The sequence below is a fragment of the Notolepis coatsorum genome, assembly GCF_963971535.1.
Source record: "Notolepis coatsorum genome assembly, chromosome: 4".
Lineage (NCBI taxonomy): Eukaryota > Metazoa > Chordata > Actinopteri > Aulopiformes > Paralepididae > Notolepis > Notolepis coatsorum.
In genome coordinates, this window is record NC_140168.1 from 75,331,613 (window position 1) to 75,350,585 (window position 18,973).

The following is an 18,973-nucleotide window of genomic DNA, read 5'->3' on the forward strand; positions in this document are numbered from 1 at the left end:
AGGGATGGGTACCGAATTCGGTACTTTTGAGGTACCGAACCGTAACACGTCGGTACTACCGAGTATCGAATCAAATGAGAAACCGATTTTTTTTTTTTTTTTTTTTTTTTTTTACTTTTTTCTTTTCATGTCAACGTTCACACGCACAATATATGCTTACCTAGGATTTGACTTGATTCAACAACAAAGCAGTCGGAGCAATGACGAGCCGAAAACTGTCGAAATTGTAGTTATTTGAAGTTTGGATTTTTTTTTACGACTGAGGTAGGTAAATTTAATTTCGACAGTTTTCGGCTTGTCATTGCTCCGACTGCTTTGTTGTTGAATCAAGTCAAATCCTAGGTAAGCATATATTGTGCGTGTGAACGTTGACATAAAAAGAAAAAATTAATAAAAAAAAAAAAAAAGTAAAAAAAAAAAAATTAATAAAAAATATTTTTTTTAATTTTTTTTAATTTTTTTTTAAAGTACCGAAAAAAGGTACCGTTGGGTACCGGTATCGATTCACAGGTACCGGTACCGGTATCGGTTCAAATGTGAAAGGTACCCATCCCTATGTATGACTGAATACCTATGTATGACTGAAGACCTATGTATGACTGAAGACCTATGTATGACTGAATACCTATGTATGACTGAAGACCTATGTATGACTGAAGACCTATGTATGACTGAAGACCTATGTATGAATGAGGACCTATGTATGACTGAAGACCTATGTATGACTGAAGACCTACTGTATGTATGAATGAAGACCTATGTATGACTGAAGACCTATGTATGACTGAAGACTAGGCTTGGGCGGTATGACGGTATTACGGTATACCGGGGTATTTAGAAATACAGACGGTATTGAAAATCAATACCGTGAAAATCACAGTTGGTTTTAAGTTTCTATTTCCACTGAAACGGAGTTTATACAGGGACGGCATTGGGTTTCGGTTTCCATTAGTGAAACGGAGTTAACTTTCGAGTTGGTTGAAGTGCGTGCACACACACAGCACGGCCAGCAGAGGGCAGGGGAGGCGATCCGTATTTCCCCGCACAGAGCTGAGCTGAGCAAGATGCCTCTATGCATTTCCTCTATCTCTGAGCAGCTGCTAAAGCTTAAGCAATAATAATAATATGTTACCATTGAACGATGAAGCGTCAAAGTTAACCACCGTCACTCCAGCCCACGATGAGCTCCCTGACCACAGATGGCTAACGTTTTGTCAAACAAGAGCTAAACTTGCACACACTGTCGCATTTGGACAATTAAAGAACTGGAGTCTGTTCGGATTTAAGCAAAACCCTCGTGCCACGAGTCGACTCGCCAGTGACTTCATCCAGCACAACGAGACTACGAGAGACGGAGGCACTTCTTTGGGAATGTAATATAAAACGGGGTGAGTGAGTGTTGACATTTTTTAATCCTAATGCAACTGGCTCACGTTGATATGATGGTGCCGGGCTGCCGGCCGGGCTAACTAGCTACCGTTAGCTCACGTCGATACCTGGATGGTGCCGGCAGGCGGCAGTGGCACTGGCTACCTTCTGTGATTTGTTTACCTCGAGGTTGAAGAAAGTGCACTTTCAGGTTGAAAGAACGGCCCTAATCTCAACGTGTTTCAATATAAGCAAGCGTTCTGTATCATAGTGGATCCGCTCGGCGTCACTCATGCACTGTCCTCGCACACGTGCACTGAATAAAGACCACAATGTACCTTTATATCCCAATATTTGTCTGACCACACCCCTATCAGCTTACCTACATAAGCAGGTGTGTGGTCACCTGCTCTCCTCCTTCTCGCTTTCACCACAAGGTAGTGCCTCGGTAGATCCCCACTTGACGTGATGTGATGGTAGGAGAAGAGTTGGAAAACAAGAGATTCGTTGACATCATATCTTTATTTTCTCTCTCACTATTTTCGAGAAAATACGGCGATATTGTCTTCGTCACTGGAGTGTCTGGAAGATGGTGATCATTCTAAAAACCTCCACCGGTTTTCGTATTGGGAGCACGCCGCTGCATGCCTCCCAACTGCAGTTCCTTGCTGTGGCTAGTTGCGGTAAAACCTTTCAGCGACACAGCTGGACTGTAGGACGCGCCGCTGTTGTGAGAAGCGGTGGGTTCCAGGTTGGTGAGTAATGTTTTGCTTGCAAGCTCCACTTGTCTGTTAGTGCTATGGGGGCTAGCTGACAATGTTTACGAACACCGGCCCCAGATTAGGGTCTTTTGTTCAGCCTCTTAGGCAACAGCGGAAGACCTTGGTCTGAAGCCCATTATAGTTAACTAGTGGGCCACGACCAGTAACACTGGTGATCCCTGTGTTTTCTGGACGAGTGGATGTTTCTCTGTCACCGTGTAGGCCCTGTCTTTCATATACAAATGAGAGTATTCCCTCACGAGGAAATATGGGCATGGATGTTCGTTATCGGAAAATCTGTGTTCAAGTCAGCTACGGCCCAGATGGGACTTGTGCTGGCTCCGTCGGATGTTGGTAAAATCACTGTTGTAAAACTGTTAACATTTCGTTTCTCTTCTCTCTTAAACAGTGAGGAGGGTTTCAGAACGGCGGCCTGTCTGAGTGATTGTTATATCATTGTGTACAAGTTCAGGTGATAGCTGCTTAGCTTACGTGCTAGTGGTGGCCTACTGTTAGCTGTGGCGCTAGCCTGTTGTGATCACTAGGCTAGGAAACGTTAGCTTGCGTGCTAGTTGTGGCCTACCTAGGCTAGGAAACGTTAGCTTGCTGCTATCGGCCGAGGGCGGCCGTTAGCTTAATGCTACACTGTTGAACGTGCTGTGACTATAACATGTTTTAAACACTCTTGACTACGACGTCATCTTTGACAGAGGATGTTCGTCGAACCTGCCCTGAGCCAGGACGGCGAGGACTGCGTCAACAAGGGGGACCGTAGTGGCGGGATGGAGCGGCGACGCTGCCCAGGTCGACAACACAGGACGGCTGTGTTTACTACGGTGCCTTGTTAGAGACTGCAGTTTCGCTTGATCTGTGCTCAAGGTAGGCAAGGTCCTGACCAGACCTTGAACACTTCTTCTTGCTTTCCCTTCTAAATGGTTTGTAAATAACGATGTTTTCCAAAACGAGTGTTGCTGCACTACATTTAGGATACGATGCGAGTTATGTGTGAATTGTCTTGTCACTGGTAGTAGCTTCTCCATGCAAATCGGGTTGTTTGTTACAGATGTGAAAAAGATCTGGTTTGTTGTGTTGAGAAACATTGTGTGTTCATGTACCGTGTACTCACAACTAAGGGGGTTAAACTAACCTATAAAGCTATGCTTAGTGACATACTGTATGAGTAAAGAATGATTCTTTTCTCAGCCTGTAATGACAATGAACAGTGTGTTCACATATTAACAGGTTTACCTGTTTAACTGGCCGTATTAAGGGTAAAGTAGGAGGGTTGTGTTTCCCCCCGGTTCTCTGGGGACTTCTTCATCCTCCTCTCAGACATGTTGTTACACTATATTGTGTCACTGTGTGGTAGGGATACGATGTAACCCTTAGCTTGATTGCTGAGGTTGTGCTAAAACTGCTTGAGGAACTTTATTTTCCTAAAAGAAAAGATTGTTTGGTCGCTTTTCGTGTGTGCTTAGCAAGGCCTGTGGCCGATACTAATAGAGAATTATGTATTCTCTCATTATGAAAAACGGCGTTCCTCTGTAGAGTGTTTTTGCCATTTTTTTTAGGTGATAATGGGTTGTGTGTGTCGTGTGACCTACAACTGGGTTGGGCTGGCCACAGAAGCACATGTGTAAGTTTGGTAGCGGGGCTCTTGGAGGGCCCTCTCTATTCTGTGTTTTTTCCTTAGTAAAAATCAGATAGCAGGTTAGCACATGCACTGTGTGAAGCTGTTAGACGCTTCATGGAGCTGACTATGACTGCGTCATACTCTTTTTGTCATTACATCGTATCATGGGTGTGGGGTCGTAAAGGGGTGAACTGGTAACCTTTCCTCCCCCTTTTTTCTGTTGGTCAGGGGTAAACCCACCTGTCCTTCAAGGTTCCTGTCACGTTGCGGTTCGGCACGTTACAGGGTGAGGGGGGGGAGGGAGTTTCCTGGTCCCACGCCCTGGAATATTGGGCGTGTGCACCGCAGAAATTCCCCTGCCATAGAGTACATCACTGTGCGCGTCTCTGTTGGTAGGACTTCCGTGTGCTGTTCAGGTCCATATGATGGATCTGTTTCGGGGGGTGGTCAGGGCTCCTCCTCACGAAGCTCCTATTCGGGCCTTCTGTGAGTTGGGACTCTCCTTCCATGTGAGGGAGCCTCCTCAGAGTACAGAGCCTCCTCCTCAGATTGTCAAGGTGAGTGGAACCTCAAGAAGGAGTCCTACTCTATTGTGTGTGTATTCGATTCAATTCGATTATTGAGTGTGTATGGGTTCAGTGCCTCCTCCCCGGAGAGCCCTAAAACCAAACTTTTACATGGCTCAAGGTGCAATATATTCTTTTCAATCTGTACAGCTTGCGTGGGAAGTCTCTCTAAGGATTTCCGTCTCCTTCCTATGGGAGGGTGGTGGGATGTAAAAATGTGAATTTTTTTTACCCCCGGCTGTGTAGACTGGGATACATACAGTGCTTCCTTCTTTTCTATTAAAAAGAGTTGGAGTTAGGAAGTATCACACCCCTCTTGTCGTTCCCCTGGGCGCCTTGGGGATTCAATGACAGGTCTAAATAGCCTGTTCATTGATGTGGTTGTGTCCCGACGCACGCATAGTGCTAGCTCGGGGTGTTCTGTAATCGGGCGACTGACTGGCACGCCTTGGTTGCTTGGGGTTAAAACAGCGTTTTTATAAAGCAACTGGGATGGAGGTTTTTCCTCTTCCGACGACCTGTTTTGGTTGTCGACGGATTCTCGTTCATATCTGGGGGATCTGAACATATGTAGAGGGGTCTCACGCCCTGGGGGTGGGCCACCGGGCGCGGTTCGTCCCGAACGTCTGGGTGGCGCCTTATTTTCATGTTTAAGATCAACACGCATATCTGCCCCTTCTCCTGGAGTAGGCATGTCGGCGTGGTTAGGGCACGGGACTGGTTCTGGTCACGCTGGTCCGGATCAGTTAAACCTGCCGGGGATGCAGATCTGCTTTTCTGGTACCCTGAGGGACTTGGGCTTTTTTCAGGGGGAAAAATGCCAGGTCGGTCCGGGTGTCACAGGGTTAAGCGCTATGGAGACCCTGGTTGGGTACATTTTGTACTCAGCACTGTCGTAATGGCTTACGGCCATGCCAACCTGTACACGCTCGATCTCGTCAGATCTCGGCCGCTACACAGGTTGGTCCTGGTTAGTACTTGGTTGGGAGACCGCCTGGGAATACCAAGTACGGTGTGCTTGGGGCTGGTTCTCCATTCTTTTCGCTCCTCTCTCACGCATGGCGAAGAGGGGCCTGTTGGGGTGGTCTTTGACCTCCTCTGGTGACCCTGTGCTTCCCGTATCGCCGGGCCCGGTCCGAAGTAATGTTTCGTCGACCCGTAGGCCTGGGTTAACCCTTTTTTGAAGACTTAAACACTTGTACTGCGGTATAGCCGGTGTATACCCGCAGGTGTGTTTTGGAGTTTTTTCTTGAGGGGTTATAGGAACAACCACCAAGGTGGTTGATTCCCTGGTGTGTTGGAGCAGTGTCAACTCCCGGGTTACCCGGTTGAGGGTGCCCCTGCACGTTCATGACGTCTGCCAATCGTGTCAGCCTTTTCTGCCTCAACCCCTCTGGGTGGTTTTTTTTTAAATGGAGGCTTGGTCATGCAACAACGCCAGCATACGCCCCTTCCGCCGGGGCGGCTGTTTTCAGCTGACTCCTTTGGTGCCTGTCTCGTCCGCAGTCTCCAGGCTCGGGTTAACAGCCTGTTGCCTGGTTTTTTCCCCGGTGCGCTGCCTGCTTCCGTGGTAAGTCTTGTTATTACGGCCGTGCTGACTGTCTGTACTGCAGTGTCAGTGTGCCAGGCGGTGTACTATTGGGGGGACAGGGCCCGCTCGGCTGAGGGGCCTTTGTCCGAATATGCTGGCGATGTGGGGGGCGGGGTCACTAAGTGCCCACCTGGTGGGGTCTTGATGCTGGCATCATGGCCTTCTCCGGGCCCCCGTTCCAGGGGGTCCAGTCCCTTTGGTGGGTCTGGGCCTTCCTTCGCGCTCCGCTGCTACGGCCTTGCCACGGGGTTGGGTTTGCCCTTGACCCCGTGATTCTGGGGGCAGTAACGAGGTTGTTCCCTCCGTTCGTTCCCGGGTGGCATGCGGGTTGTGCGTGTGTGTAGTCGTGGGGTCAGGCCACTGTCTGCTCACCCTGTGCGTTGAGTTGCTTGAGTGCCTCTTCGCACGGTCGGGTCCGTCGCCCTCCCAGGAAACCCCCAATAGGGGGGGGTGCCCTCCATTAGGGGGGGTCGGGGGGGCTCGGCCCTCCCTGTTCTGATGGTTGTGGGGGGCCTTCAGCGGGGTGTATTTGTCGGCCGGTGGCTCCGCTCGGCCTCCCTTGTGCATGAGTGACGCCGAGCGGATCCACTATGATACAGAACGATAGGTTATGACTATAACCAAGTTCTGTTAATAGTGGTGACGCTCGGCGTCCGACGCCGCTGCAGCCCTTGATCTCACCTTGTGGTGAAAGCTTGGGAAGGAGGAGAGCAGGTGACCACACACCTGCTTATGTAGGTAAGCTGATAGGGGTGTGGTCAGACAAATATTGGGATATAAAGGTACATTGTGGTCTTTATTCAGTGCGCGTGCACGTGTGCGAGGACAGTGCATGAGTGACGCCGAGCGTCACCACTATTAACAGAACTTGGTTATAGTCATAAGGTGTATGGTGATAATAACGAGTATATTGTTAGCTGCGCCCCCCCCCCCCCCCCGCTGATGAAAATGAAAGTCATACTGTCATATACCGTATACCGGGGTATTAGGTCATCAAGGTATGACGGTGTGAAAAGAATTATACCGCCCAGGCCTACTGAAGACCTATGTTCGTTCCCCAAAATGTTAAGAGAAAACAAAAGACAAAACTGTTGTTGAAACAGACACGTTCTCCCTTATGGAACAATGGGATTTACCACATCTATTCAGAATACTTTCCTTACAAAAAACAACAACAACAACAACAACAACAACAATAACAACAACAACAACAACAACAACAACAACAACAACAACAACAACAACAACAACAACAACAACAACAACAACAACAAGCACCAGAATATCCATACTGTGGAGAGACAGACACACCTTGTGCCTGTGGAGTTAGTGTGGGGAAGGCCAGGGTGAGGTGGAGGACGGCACACAGGAGTGGTAGACGTTGGACATGTCTGTGGAAATAAAGGCAAATTAATTAAGCTACGGTGAAATTAGGACCATCTCCGACTGAAGGCCTTTCAGTTGACAAATCATTCATCAACTGATATAACAGCCCATCTGTCAAACAATATAAATAAAAAAACAAGATGCAACCTCTGTGGATCAAGTTTTAATCAAAGAACTAAAGATGTTATAGATGTATTGTTGAGATGCTAGAGATGTGCCTATCATTTTCAATTAATGAACAGGCACCCCAAGTCAAAACAATGTATACACGTGGGAATATATGCAATTACGCATGGGCAACATGCGTTCAGCTCTGCTGCTCCATTCTCCTGGAACCTATTACAAAAAGATTTGAAGCTACTGTATAATCCCTCATTGGAATGTATCATTTTAAAGAAAGAATTGGACACCTGCTTGCCATAAATGTTTTTAATTTTAGTCTTTTTCATTGAAATGTGACATTTTCTCTACTTTTTAGTATTTGTGTGGTTTTACTATCTTGTTTTATTTGTGTTTGTGATAATGTTGTGATATTTGATAATTATCTGTGTGCTGCCTTCTTGACCAGGGCCCACTTGAAAAATACATCTCAATGTGATTACCCATGTTAATACAATATTTATTTTGTGCCATTTATGTATTCAGAAAGTATACTAAAAAGTTGTGTTAAATTTAAGCCACTTAACACATACTTAAGTGTGTTGAAAAGTTATACTAAAGATGTGCTTAAATATATTGAAATTATACTTTTGATGTATTTTTGGTTACTTTTGCTTACCAACATAGTACACTTTTAATAACTTTACAAATATTTTATATTACTATATTGTACTGTGAATCTATGCATCCCCCACCCTGTTTCCCCTAGGGGATCAATAAAGGATTATCTTATCTTTTTTTTTTAAACTTAATTTTTTAGCGTTTATTGCTTTTCTGGTCAAGCATGACCGACAGAAACAGGTTGAAATGGGATGTAGAGCAGGGGAAGACATTCTGAGAAATGACGGCGGGTCCGGGAATCGAACTCGTGTCCCCCAGATCCGTGACGAGCACGGTTTTCCCCGACGCAGAAATAGCGCAGAGATATGCGGTGAGCTACGGGAGCTCCCCCAGGATTATCTTATCTTATCTTAAAGTAAGTAACGTTTTCTTCTTACAAGAAGTACCAAAGATACATTGCAAGTATCACTTTACATACAAATAACAAGTACTTTCAGTATGGAAAGATATAAAATATTTTTTACTTGGGACAACATGATGAAAATAATTGAAAATGAATCATTGACAAATGCTTCATTTGATTATAACTCGGAGGTTGGAACATCTGACTTCCCACTAGGGAAAATCAATTTGTCAACTTGGAGCTCCTAGTTGCAAACTCGGAGTTCAAGCCTCAGCATCATTTGACATCATTTTCAACATGACAACCTACTGTAGCTGTTTTCAGAGTACATTTGTAAGCAGATTAACTATATGTCGTTGTAAAGTGAGCTGTGAGTTGTAGTTCATGTATGTTCATGTTGCAGTTCATGTATGTTCATGTTGTAGTTCATGTATGTTCATGTTGTAGTTCATGTATTTTCATGTTGCAGTTCATGTATGTTCATGTATGTTCATGTATGTTCATGTTGTAGTTCATGTTGTAGTTCATGTTGTAGTTCATGTATGTTCATGTTGTAGTTAATGTATGTTAATGTATGCCGATGATCAGGGGCGTAGCTGGGGGGGGGGTAGCTTAGGATGATTCCAAGGGCCCAGCACTAAGGGGCCCCCAAAAAAAAAAAAAAAAAAAGAAAAAAGATCTTTTTTTTTCTAGACATCACTCAGGTGTATTATTGATGCTCTCATTGATACTGTGTGTGTGTGTGTGTGTGTGTGTGTGTGTGTGTGTGTGTGTGTGTGTGTGTGTGTGTGTGTGTGTGTGTGTGTGTGTGTGTGTGTGTGTGTGTGTGAGATATATAGAGAGAGAGGGGGGGCTTTGGTAGACTATTGCATTGGTCCATTCATTGAAGATGAACGCAATGCGACATCCTTTACTAGGCTCACCCACCAACAGTGCAGGTGCTGAACTGCTGATCCGAATGTATAGGTAAAAACCATATTATGCGTTTTCATCAATAAAAAAATGGCCAACAAAAATTGCGCTCACGCGCTGACGCGCGCTCGCATTCACTGGGGGCCTACAAATACATTCTTTCATGGGGCACAGAATCTGGAGCTACACCCCTGCCGATGATACAGTTGTTTACACAGTGGCTTCCTCTTTAACTCAGGCCATAGAGCTTCTACAGCAGGGGTGGCCAACCAGTCAGAGACTAAGAGCCACAAAAATGACTGTGGTACCACAAAGAGCCACACCATATACCAGCGTTTCTCAACCTTTTTTTCAGTCACGGCACCCTTCATGTGTTTATAGGTCTCACCCTCTGGCCTCTGTCTTTTTTATTTGGGCCTCACAGGGTTAAAAGTACCCTGTGAGACCCACGGTTGTAAAATTACAAAATCACTTTTAGCCATTTAAAAAAATAATGTTTATTTAAAAAATGTTAAAGGGGAACTATTTTACTATTTCTTTCACTATTTGGGCACTTCTACACAATTCCTGTGAGTCTCTGGAACACCTAGGTTTTAAAAAAATAAATGCATTGTTTTGTATTTCTAATCAAGTACTCAAAAACCGCATTTTTCTACCTCAAGATCTTAAGCCGTTTTGAGGCTGGGCTCCAACCACTGTGTGGCCTGGTGCCAACTGCCACATCAACTGCCACATTATTATGCAGCTGAAAAATCTCTGATATCACAGATATGCACATTTTCAGATGACTCAGTTCAGTGAGGGTGAATATTGTGAGAGGAGAATTGGAAGAATGCGCCAATATGAGAATTAGAGACATAGATCCTATATATAAGTCCACATAGCTAAGAAACAATGGTAAACACTGAAAAAGGCCATTTATAAGATAGTTCCCCTTTAAGCACATGTTGTTCAGCCTCACAATGCTATTTGATAGTAAATGTGTTTATATGTCCCACCCTCTGGCCTCTGAAGTTGCTAATGTCTTTTTAATTTGGGCCTCACAGGGTTAACCTCTTAAGCCCGAGATATACAGTAAAAGTGTATATTTTCAGCATTACGTTTGTTTACTAATTATTTTAACTGTTATTAGTGAAATATAAGATTATAGAAATCTCAGGGCATTGAGTCGGAAACCGGCGCATATTGACAGGAGGAAGTGGCACATCCAAAAGTGAGTGTAGTCTTTTGAAGGAAGAGACTCAGGGCTTTCAAATTTCGAAAAACTACCCTACCCAGCTCACACCAGCCCCTGTTAATCATCTGACTTCTGGATTTACTTTATTATTTCTCTTATTTTTTGGGATCATCTCCCACAAACCTGAACGTTATTGCCATAAAACAGAACGCAGTTCGTTTCTCTACCTTTCTGTGAATGTCTTGCAAGAAAACGGTGTTGCAATATGATGAAAATGGTGGAGAAATTTACATTATAAAAAAGATGGCAGAATTCAGTACTGTATCTACAAAACCTTCTGTTTAATCATCTTCCCTTTATTCATGTCTGGTCAATTTTAGCATGGTGTTATTCACAGTCAAAGATTAAAAAAGAAATTAAAATAGAATAGATATTCTCCTTTGGTTCATTACAATTTACTCAAGCATATGTAACAGACACACTATTTCTGACACTGATCCATATATGTCCCTAGATTCAGATACCAAGAACATGCAAAATTGTAAATTGTAAATGTTTATTCTACGTCCTTATGGAATGAGTGACATAAAAAATAATAAAAAAAAGAAAAAAAAAAAAAAGATTATGGATGGAAGAGCCGCACATTGACGGGCAAAGAGCCACATGCGGCTCGCGAGCCGCGGGTTGGCCACCCCTGTTCTACAGGATGCTTTTAATACACTGCAACACTCCTTGCTAAGGCTAAGACTGGTCCTTAATGCAAAAAAGACCAAGTACATGACCTTCTCTCGCTCTCGAGCTAATACAGCTGTCCCTCCGATTCTGACACTGGAAGGGACATGCCTTGACAAAGTAGCATCCTATAAATATCTGGGCATATGGATTGATGAAACGATGGCCTTTGATGTTCATATTGGGAACCTACTGAGAAAACTTAGACCTAAACTGGGCTTTTTCTTCCGGTTAAAGAAATGTTTCCCGTCAGAAGCCAGGACGAGAATTGTGCAGAGTTCCTTTCTGCTTGTATTAGACTATGGCGATGTGATCTATATGCATGCTCCTTCCTCCCTGCTTAAAAAGCTGGATTCTGCGTACCATACTGCCATACGTTTTGTAACGGGTGCAGGCTCTCGCACCCACCACTGCACTTTGTATTAGCCCTTAGGATGGTCCTCTCTGTACCAAAGAAGACAATCACACATGTTGATTTTTATCCTTAAGTCATTGCTACAGTAGGTAAGCTGCCCTTATATATCTCCAGACTTCTGCCCTTTTATACTTGCTTTTTTAATACCAGACGAGCAGCAAATGGGATGCTTTTAAATGTTCCTTTGATGCAGTCAGAGCTTGGTAAAGCTGCATTCTCCCACTATGCTCCCTTTTTATGGAATACGCTGCAAGTAAAACTTTGTCTAGAGGCACTTCCTACTGTGAATGCTTTTAAAGGTATGCTACGATTAGCCCTTCATGAAACATGTAACTGTTTTACCTGATGCTATTGCTGATCTGATTATGCTCCTTGCCACTGCACAAATGGCCTTCTGTATTTATATTTGAATTGTATGTTTTTTGTTTAATGCCCTGTTTTATGTTGAACTTGTTGTGTGCCGTGTTGGTCAGGACTCCCTGGAAGAAGAGATCTTGTATCTCAATGGGACATTCCTGGATAAATAAAAAAATAAATAAGAAAATTTCATGTTGTAATTCATGCAAGACAAATTACCATAGTTTAGCGTGTATTTCCGACTCTGTAGCTCGAACGCACGTAGGTAGGAGACACGTTTCCCTACTTCCAACTTCCCACCTCCCACCATAAATGAATGCAGCATAATATCCTACCACCGGAATCATTGACTGATCGTCTAAGATTCCAGATTCCAGATTGTTTATTGTCATGCACAGTTAAACAGACAGTTTGCCGTACAATGAAAATCTTACTTTGCTAGTCCGCCCTTCACACAAAATCACACAATACTGAACAAAAAATTTACAATTTAAATACAAGCGAATGCTAAAAATAAGGAGATCTTTTTTATAAAAAATGGTAGAAGATACAAGGCACAAGTGAGTAACATTGACATTATTGCACGTTCCGATTCACAGTGTAGGATCCAGTAGTGTTTACAAATATAAATATATGGAGGTGACACTGGGTCACAGCAACAGTTAAAGTGTCTTTCTTTAGTGTCTGTAGTGATTCACAGTTCGGGGTAAGGGTGACAGTGAGGTCTCAGCAGCAGTCAGATCAGAGTGTCTACCTGACACAAAATAAAAGTCTGTTACTCTGTTCAATTTCACACATATTTAACCCTCAATGGGCCAGACAACCTCTGACAAGGACACTTGCCAGGTCCGTGTGCACCAGTGATCTCACCAACTGATTGGTCAGTTTATTTAAGGCCACCCCATACAAACCCTCCTTATGTGTAGGGTGACAGGGATGACCTATAACCATGAAGTTCAGTCCCCACAACAACACATTTTAACCCTGTCCTTGTAGCCTTCAACATGACACTGAACCCCTTCTTGGTCCAGGGACCAACTGACTGACTGACTGACTGACTGACTGACTGACTGACTGACTGACTGACTGACTGACTGACTGACTGACTGACTGACTGACTGACTGACTGACTGACTGACTGACTGACTGACTGACGATCCACCAACAGAGAGGGCTATAGAGATGCTGGACGGAGGTAATTCATGTAGGTACTACTATAATAATAATAATAATAACTTTATTTATATAGCACCGTTCATACATGGATTGCAGCTCAAAGTGCTTCACAGCAAATAGCATAAAATGAACATAGGCATAAAATCAGCATACAGTTGAGTTGACAGAATAAAAGCAATGCATAAAGTGCAGACATAAGAATAGGTATAAAAGACAATAAAAGTAGTGCAATGTAGAAAGTGCAGACATACGAATAGGCATACAATAAGTACAACAAGTACAGTGTTGCTCAAAAGCATGTGAACCCCCCCCATACTATACAAGAGTAAATACTAAATACTAATCACACTGAGTACTACTATATACTATATTACATACTGAATACTACTATGTACTATACATACTGAGTACTACTATGTACTATACACATTGAGTATTACTAAATACTAATCACACTGAGTACTACTATGTATAATATACACACAGAGTACTACTATATACTATACACACAGAGTACTACTATATACTATACACACAGAGTACTATTATATACTATACATACTGAATACTACTATGTACTATACACATAGTACTAGTACTATATTACTAAATATGAATCACACTGAGTACTACTATATGCTAATCACACTGAGTACTACTATGTATATACTCTACTATGTACTACACTGAGTATTACTATATACTATACACACTGAGTATTACATTATTACACATTACATCAAAAGATCAAAACAGTACAAATTAAGATATATATCAGTTTGCAAAAAACAGTTAATAAAATTCAACTTTTAATAAAAGTGAATTAATTACAAGGGGTGTCAACTTCCCACAGTTTATACATAAGTAATTATCACAAGTAATTATCAAGGACATTTTTATAATATAATATAATAATAAATAACAATTCAGTACATTTATATCTACAGTATGTGTTCATTTGTTACATTTTGTTTCACTAAGTTAGGAAAGTAATGTTTTAAGTGAGGTGAGGCATACAGTGAGGCATACAGTTTATTAATTGAACAATGGATATCGGATCGGTACTCGGTATCGGCCCATACCCAAAGCCCAGGTATCGGTATCGGGACTGAAAAAGTCGGATCGGTGCATCCCTACTTTGCATGACCTGCTTTGTGAGGTCAGTGTTGTCCCAACTAACATTTAACATTATAAATATTTCTTGTAGTTGTAGTTTATTTTGGTGGGAGGTGTAGTTCATAAATCAAGCAACTACATTTGTGTGGCTCTGGCGAATAGACGCAACAATTACCACGTTTCTTCTTGTTCATCTGATCAGTTTTCAGAAGAATTATCAATGGCAAGAATCAAACATCAAACATCTCAGTGGGTGAGATTGGTGTTTACGTCACTTCTGTGGTCTACCAAGGAAGAGGAATGGAAGACGACACTGGGAAGGAATGTGCAGTGAGTTTACCGGCCGAGTTCAGTCTGACCACGGCTACGATGCTCACACTGGCACGTCTCATCAATGGGGACGAGTCGGTCAGTTAGGGACATTCGCTATTATAGGGCGGCCATTCGGGTCTGGCAATAATTAGGCACGATCAAAAATAAGATGAAATTGATTTGAAATGAGTGAAGGGTTAAAAAAAATAACAATGAAAAATTAGTTAGGCTGAAGATACATGATGAAAAACAAGCCTAGTTAGGATGGACTAAGATACATGATGAAAAACAAGCCTAGTTAGCATGGACTAAGAAACATGATGAAAAACAAGCCTAGTTAGGATGGACTAAGAAACATGATGAAAAACAAGCCTAGTTAGGATGGACTAAGATACATGATGAAGAACAAGCCTAGTTAGGATGGACTAAGAAACATGATGAAGAACAAGCCTAGTTAGGATGGACTAAGATACATGATGAAAAACAAGCCTAGTTAGGATGGACTAAGAAACATGATGAAAAACAAGCCTAGTTAGGATGGACTAAGATATATGATGAAGAACAAGCCTAGTTAGGATGGACTAAGATACATGATGTAAACAAGCCTAGTTAGTGCTGATCCTAAGATCCACTCAGTAAGTGACATGGGCTTGTATTGATCTAACCTTCCAGGTGAATATAGGAGAATATAATCATACTACTAGTAGGTTCACACAATAACCGTCTGGTGGGACGGAAGAAAGAGAAGAGAGGAAAAATCCTGAGTCATGAAAAGGAGACAGAGAGAGAGAGAGAGAGAGAGAGAGAGAGAGAGAGAGAGAGAGAGAGAGAGAGAGAGAGAGAGAGAGAGAGAGAGAGAGAGAGAGAGAGAGAGAGAGAGAGAGAGAAAATATATATATACCAGGGATATACTGAAAAACCAATTACAAGGAACCAGATACGGAAAGGAGTAACGTCTCTGCTTTGAAAAGAGGAGCTGGAAGCGCTGGCGTCTGACCACAGGCGATTCATCACCTCCGCGGGCAAAATGAGTCTTCTCCTCAGCCGGCGGGGGAGGGGGGGGGGGGGGGGGGGGGCAAGGGGCATCCTGCCAGTTCTACTCCCGGCCTGTTATTAACCAGCAGGCATGGCAAGCTCTCCACACGCTGACCTCACCCGACCTCCCTGAAGCAGCCGGGGTGGAGGGAGGAATATGTTACGTTCACATTACGAAGCAGCACTCGAATCCTCGAGACAAAGAACCATATAAGTCTGTTTTAGGTTTTCAGAGGAACAATGTGTATTATCTACAGATGGTCAGTTAGAGTGTTGTGTTCATTCATAGTTAAAGACAGTAGAGGTTGAGTACTTTATTACCTACAGATGGTCAGTTAGAGTGTTGTGTTCATTCATAGTTAAAGACAGTAGAGGTTGAGTACTTTATTACCTACAGATGGTCAGTTAGAGTGTTGTGTTCATTCATAGTTAAAGACAGTAGAGGTTGAGTAGTGATATATCACATTCACACTGTGATTTAGATTAACTTCCCAACTGCAAATACATGGGCTGTCCACAAAATCTTAAAACGGACTTACATGGTTCTTCGGGGCAAGGGTTAAATTATATGAAGATAAACTGAGTTGAAGTGCCGTGTACATACATAGGTAAAGACGGTAGACGTTGAGTACTTTGGGGTGATTCACAAGATGATGTACTTTTATGTACATTGGCTGGCCACACGCTTTATCACAGTAGAATTATTATTAGTCTCTCAGAATGATTTTTACACATCACGTTATCATATATTTATATATTCTTCTACAACTGTTTGGATATATCTGCATTCTGCATATATCCCTGTTCACATATATATACATATATATATATATATATATATATATATATATATATATATATATATATATATATATATATATATATATATATATTATATCTACAGTATATCTGTATCTAATTCCATACCTACTCTTACTAGTTATACCACTGGCCAGTATGGTTTACTACGATAATGTATTTATACCTGTATCACTGTACATAATTATACTGTACATCGTTTTAGCATATATTACTCAGTAGCTTGTATTGTATACATTTAATCATTTGTACATTGTATATTGTCAATGCACTTTACTGTTACATTTGCACTCCGGTTAGATGCCAACTTCTTTTTGTTGTACTATACTTGTGCTCTATAATGACAATACATTTTAATCTAATCTAATCTAAGATGTGTTGGGACATCTCTGCCAGGCCGTGCCATACATTGAATCTAATTTAATGAACGCTGATGTATTGTCAGAGTATTTTGTTCACACGTTAGCTACATCATCTTTTTTTTTGCCATGTTTACTGGTGTCATACCACACCGACTTTATACCCGACCAGGACCACAACCCAATTACACTTGGAATGAGTATAATATACTGTGTAATCAACTGTGTTCTCTACTTATACTGTGTACACGAGAGCTGGTGTCCAATTGTCTTAATCATACCATGCTCTAACCACTGAGCTACAGAGGGATATTTTATTTTCAGTGATACAATTTTCACCCGGGAATCGCAATGGCTCATTTGCATTTAAAGGAGCACTTCACCAAAAAACAATGCTGATTTCTTTTTGCACATAATCTCACACACATCCAAAACTTTTACACACGTTAATTTAGTTTGACAGTTATTGAGAGTAAATGAGTTTGAATATGGCCGCCAGTGATGTCATCGGGGACATTGAATTCTTGTGTTAATTACAGCTCAAATGGTAGAAAGGTAGAAATCCCTATGAAAGAAGGTATTTCTATTCTTTCCATCTACATCATTTCATGGTGCTGTAATTAACACAACACAAGGATTCAATGTCAAATTGAATCAAATCGTTTTTTGGTGAAGTGCCCTTTAAGTCGTTTGTCCCAAAAGTAGTTTTTCAAAATGTAGATTTATTTTATTAAAAAAAGAAAGAAGAAAAAAAAGAAAGTCCTCCCTTCCATATCATACTAACATAATGTCGGGATTCTATAATCTGTATGTTTTATTGATCAAATCAGAATATAAATATAATGTGTAAATGGTAAATGGCTGCATTTATATAACAGCTTTTATCGCTTTACAATTTGCTCCTCACATTTTACCCATTCACTCACACATTCACACACCGACGGCGGAGGCAAACATGCAAGGTGCCGACCTACTCATCGGGAGCAATTAGGGGGTTAAATGTCTTGCTCAAGGACACGTTGACCCGCTGCCCGGGAGGAGCGGGAATTGAACCGATAACTTTCAGGATTACCAGATGACTGCTCTACCTATTGAGCCACTGTCGCACCTGTTTTACAAAGTCTGTAAAACTGTACAATGGCCTGATTCCTGTGAGGGAGATGTGTTGTGAAAGGGCACGGTTTGACAACACTTGATATTCAGTGGAGGGATCTTTGCTGGCTTCATATTAGGGAGAGAGGAATCAAAAAGGGATTGTCAGAACGCCGTGGTGTGGATGACCCCTCAGTGGAACGTCACAGAGGATGACAGAACAAGTTGCATTTAGATGTTTCTCTTCCCCTCTTTTGGCCGCCTTGTGTTGAAAGAGTCTAAGGGACTCTCAACAAAGACGTCCACTGGTCCGTTTAGTCTGCTGCCGTTAAGCCTTCAAGACAAGAAGACTCTGCTCCTAAATCACAAACACACACTTCATAGACAAATAGTGAAAGAGAGCCTCTGAACAATTCAATAGCTGAGCACAGAGGAGGCACTGTGTGGTGTTGTGTGCGTCTGTGTGTGTGTGTGTGTGTGTGTGTGTGTGTGTGTGTGTGTGGTGTGTGTGTGTGTGTGTGTGTGTGTGTGTGTGTGTGTGCATGTGTGTGTGTGTGTGTGTGTGTGTGTGTGTGTGCGTGTGTATGTGTGTGCATGTGTGTGTGTGTGTGTGTGTGTGTGTGTGTGTGTGTGTGTGTGTGTGTGTGCGTGTGTATGTGTGTGCATGTGTGTGTGTGTGTGTGTGTGTGTGTGTGTGTGTGTGTGTGTGTGTGTGTGCGCACGCACGTGTGTGTGGGTGGGTGGGTGTGATGATTCAGCAGGTTTGGTTCAGCAATTTCAGTCCAAATAAAATCCTAGATGCATCACAAGCACCAGACATACATAAACTCAACCCAAGAAATCAGTGTCCCATGTTAATGTACAGTACACTGCCATACAAGTCTATACATTCAGTCAGTCAGTCATTCTCCAGACACCCATCAAGATTAACAATACACAAGATACAATGTCATTATTATCCCTTGTGCCATAGACTAGTGTGAGTACTTAGGAGAAGAGAGCTTTAGATGGAAAATACTTTGACTTTTGTCTCTGGGTGGACA

The 18,973-nt window shown here is 42.5% G+C and overlaps 1 protein-coding gene across 1 annotated transcript in view; it reads right to left on the reverse strand.

Moving 5' to 3' along the window:
• LOC311227299 (brevican core protein-like) overlaps positions 1-18,973 on the reverse strand; it is a 71,504-nt gene that overhangs the window by 39,818 nt on the left and 12,713 nt on the right. The window contains exon 2 of the mRNA XM_084312900.1: positions 7,231-7,310. Coding sequence (XP_084169026.1) covers positions 7,231-7,310 — 80 coding nt within the window. The remainder of the gene's footprint in view (positions 1-7,230; positions 7,311-18,973) is intronic.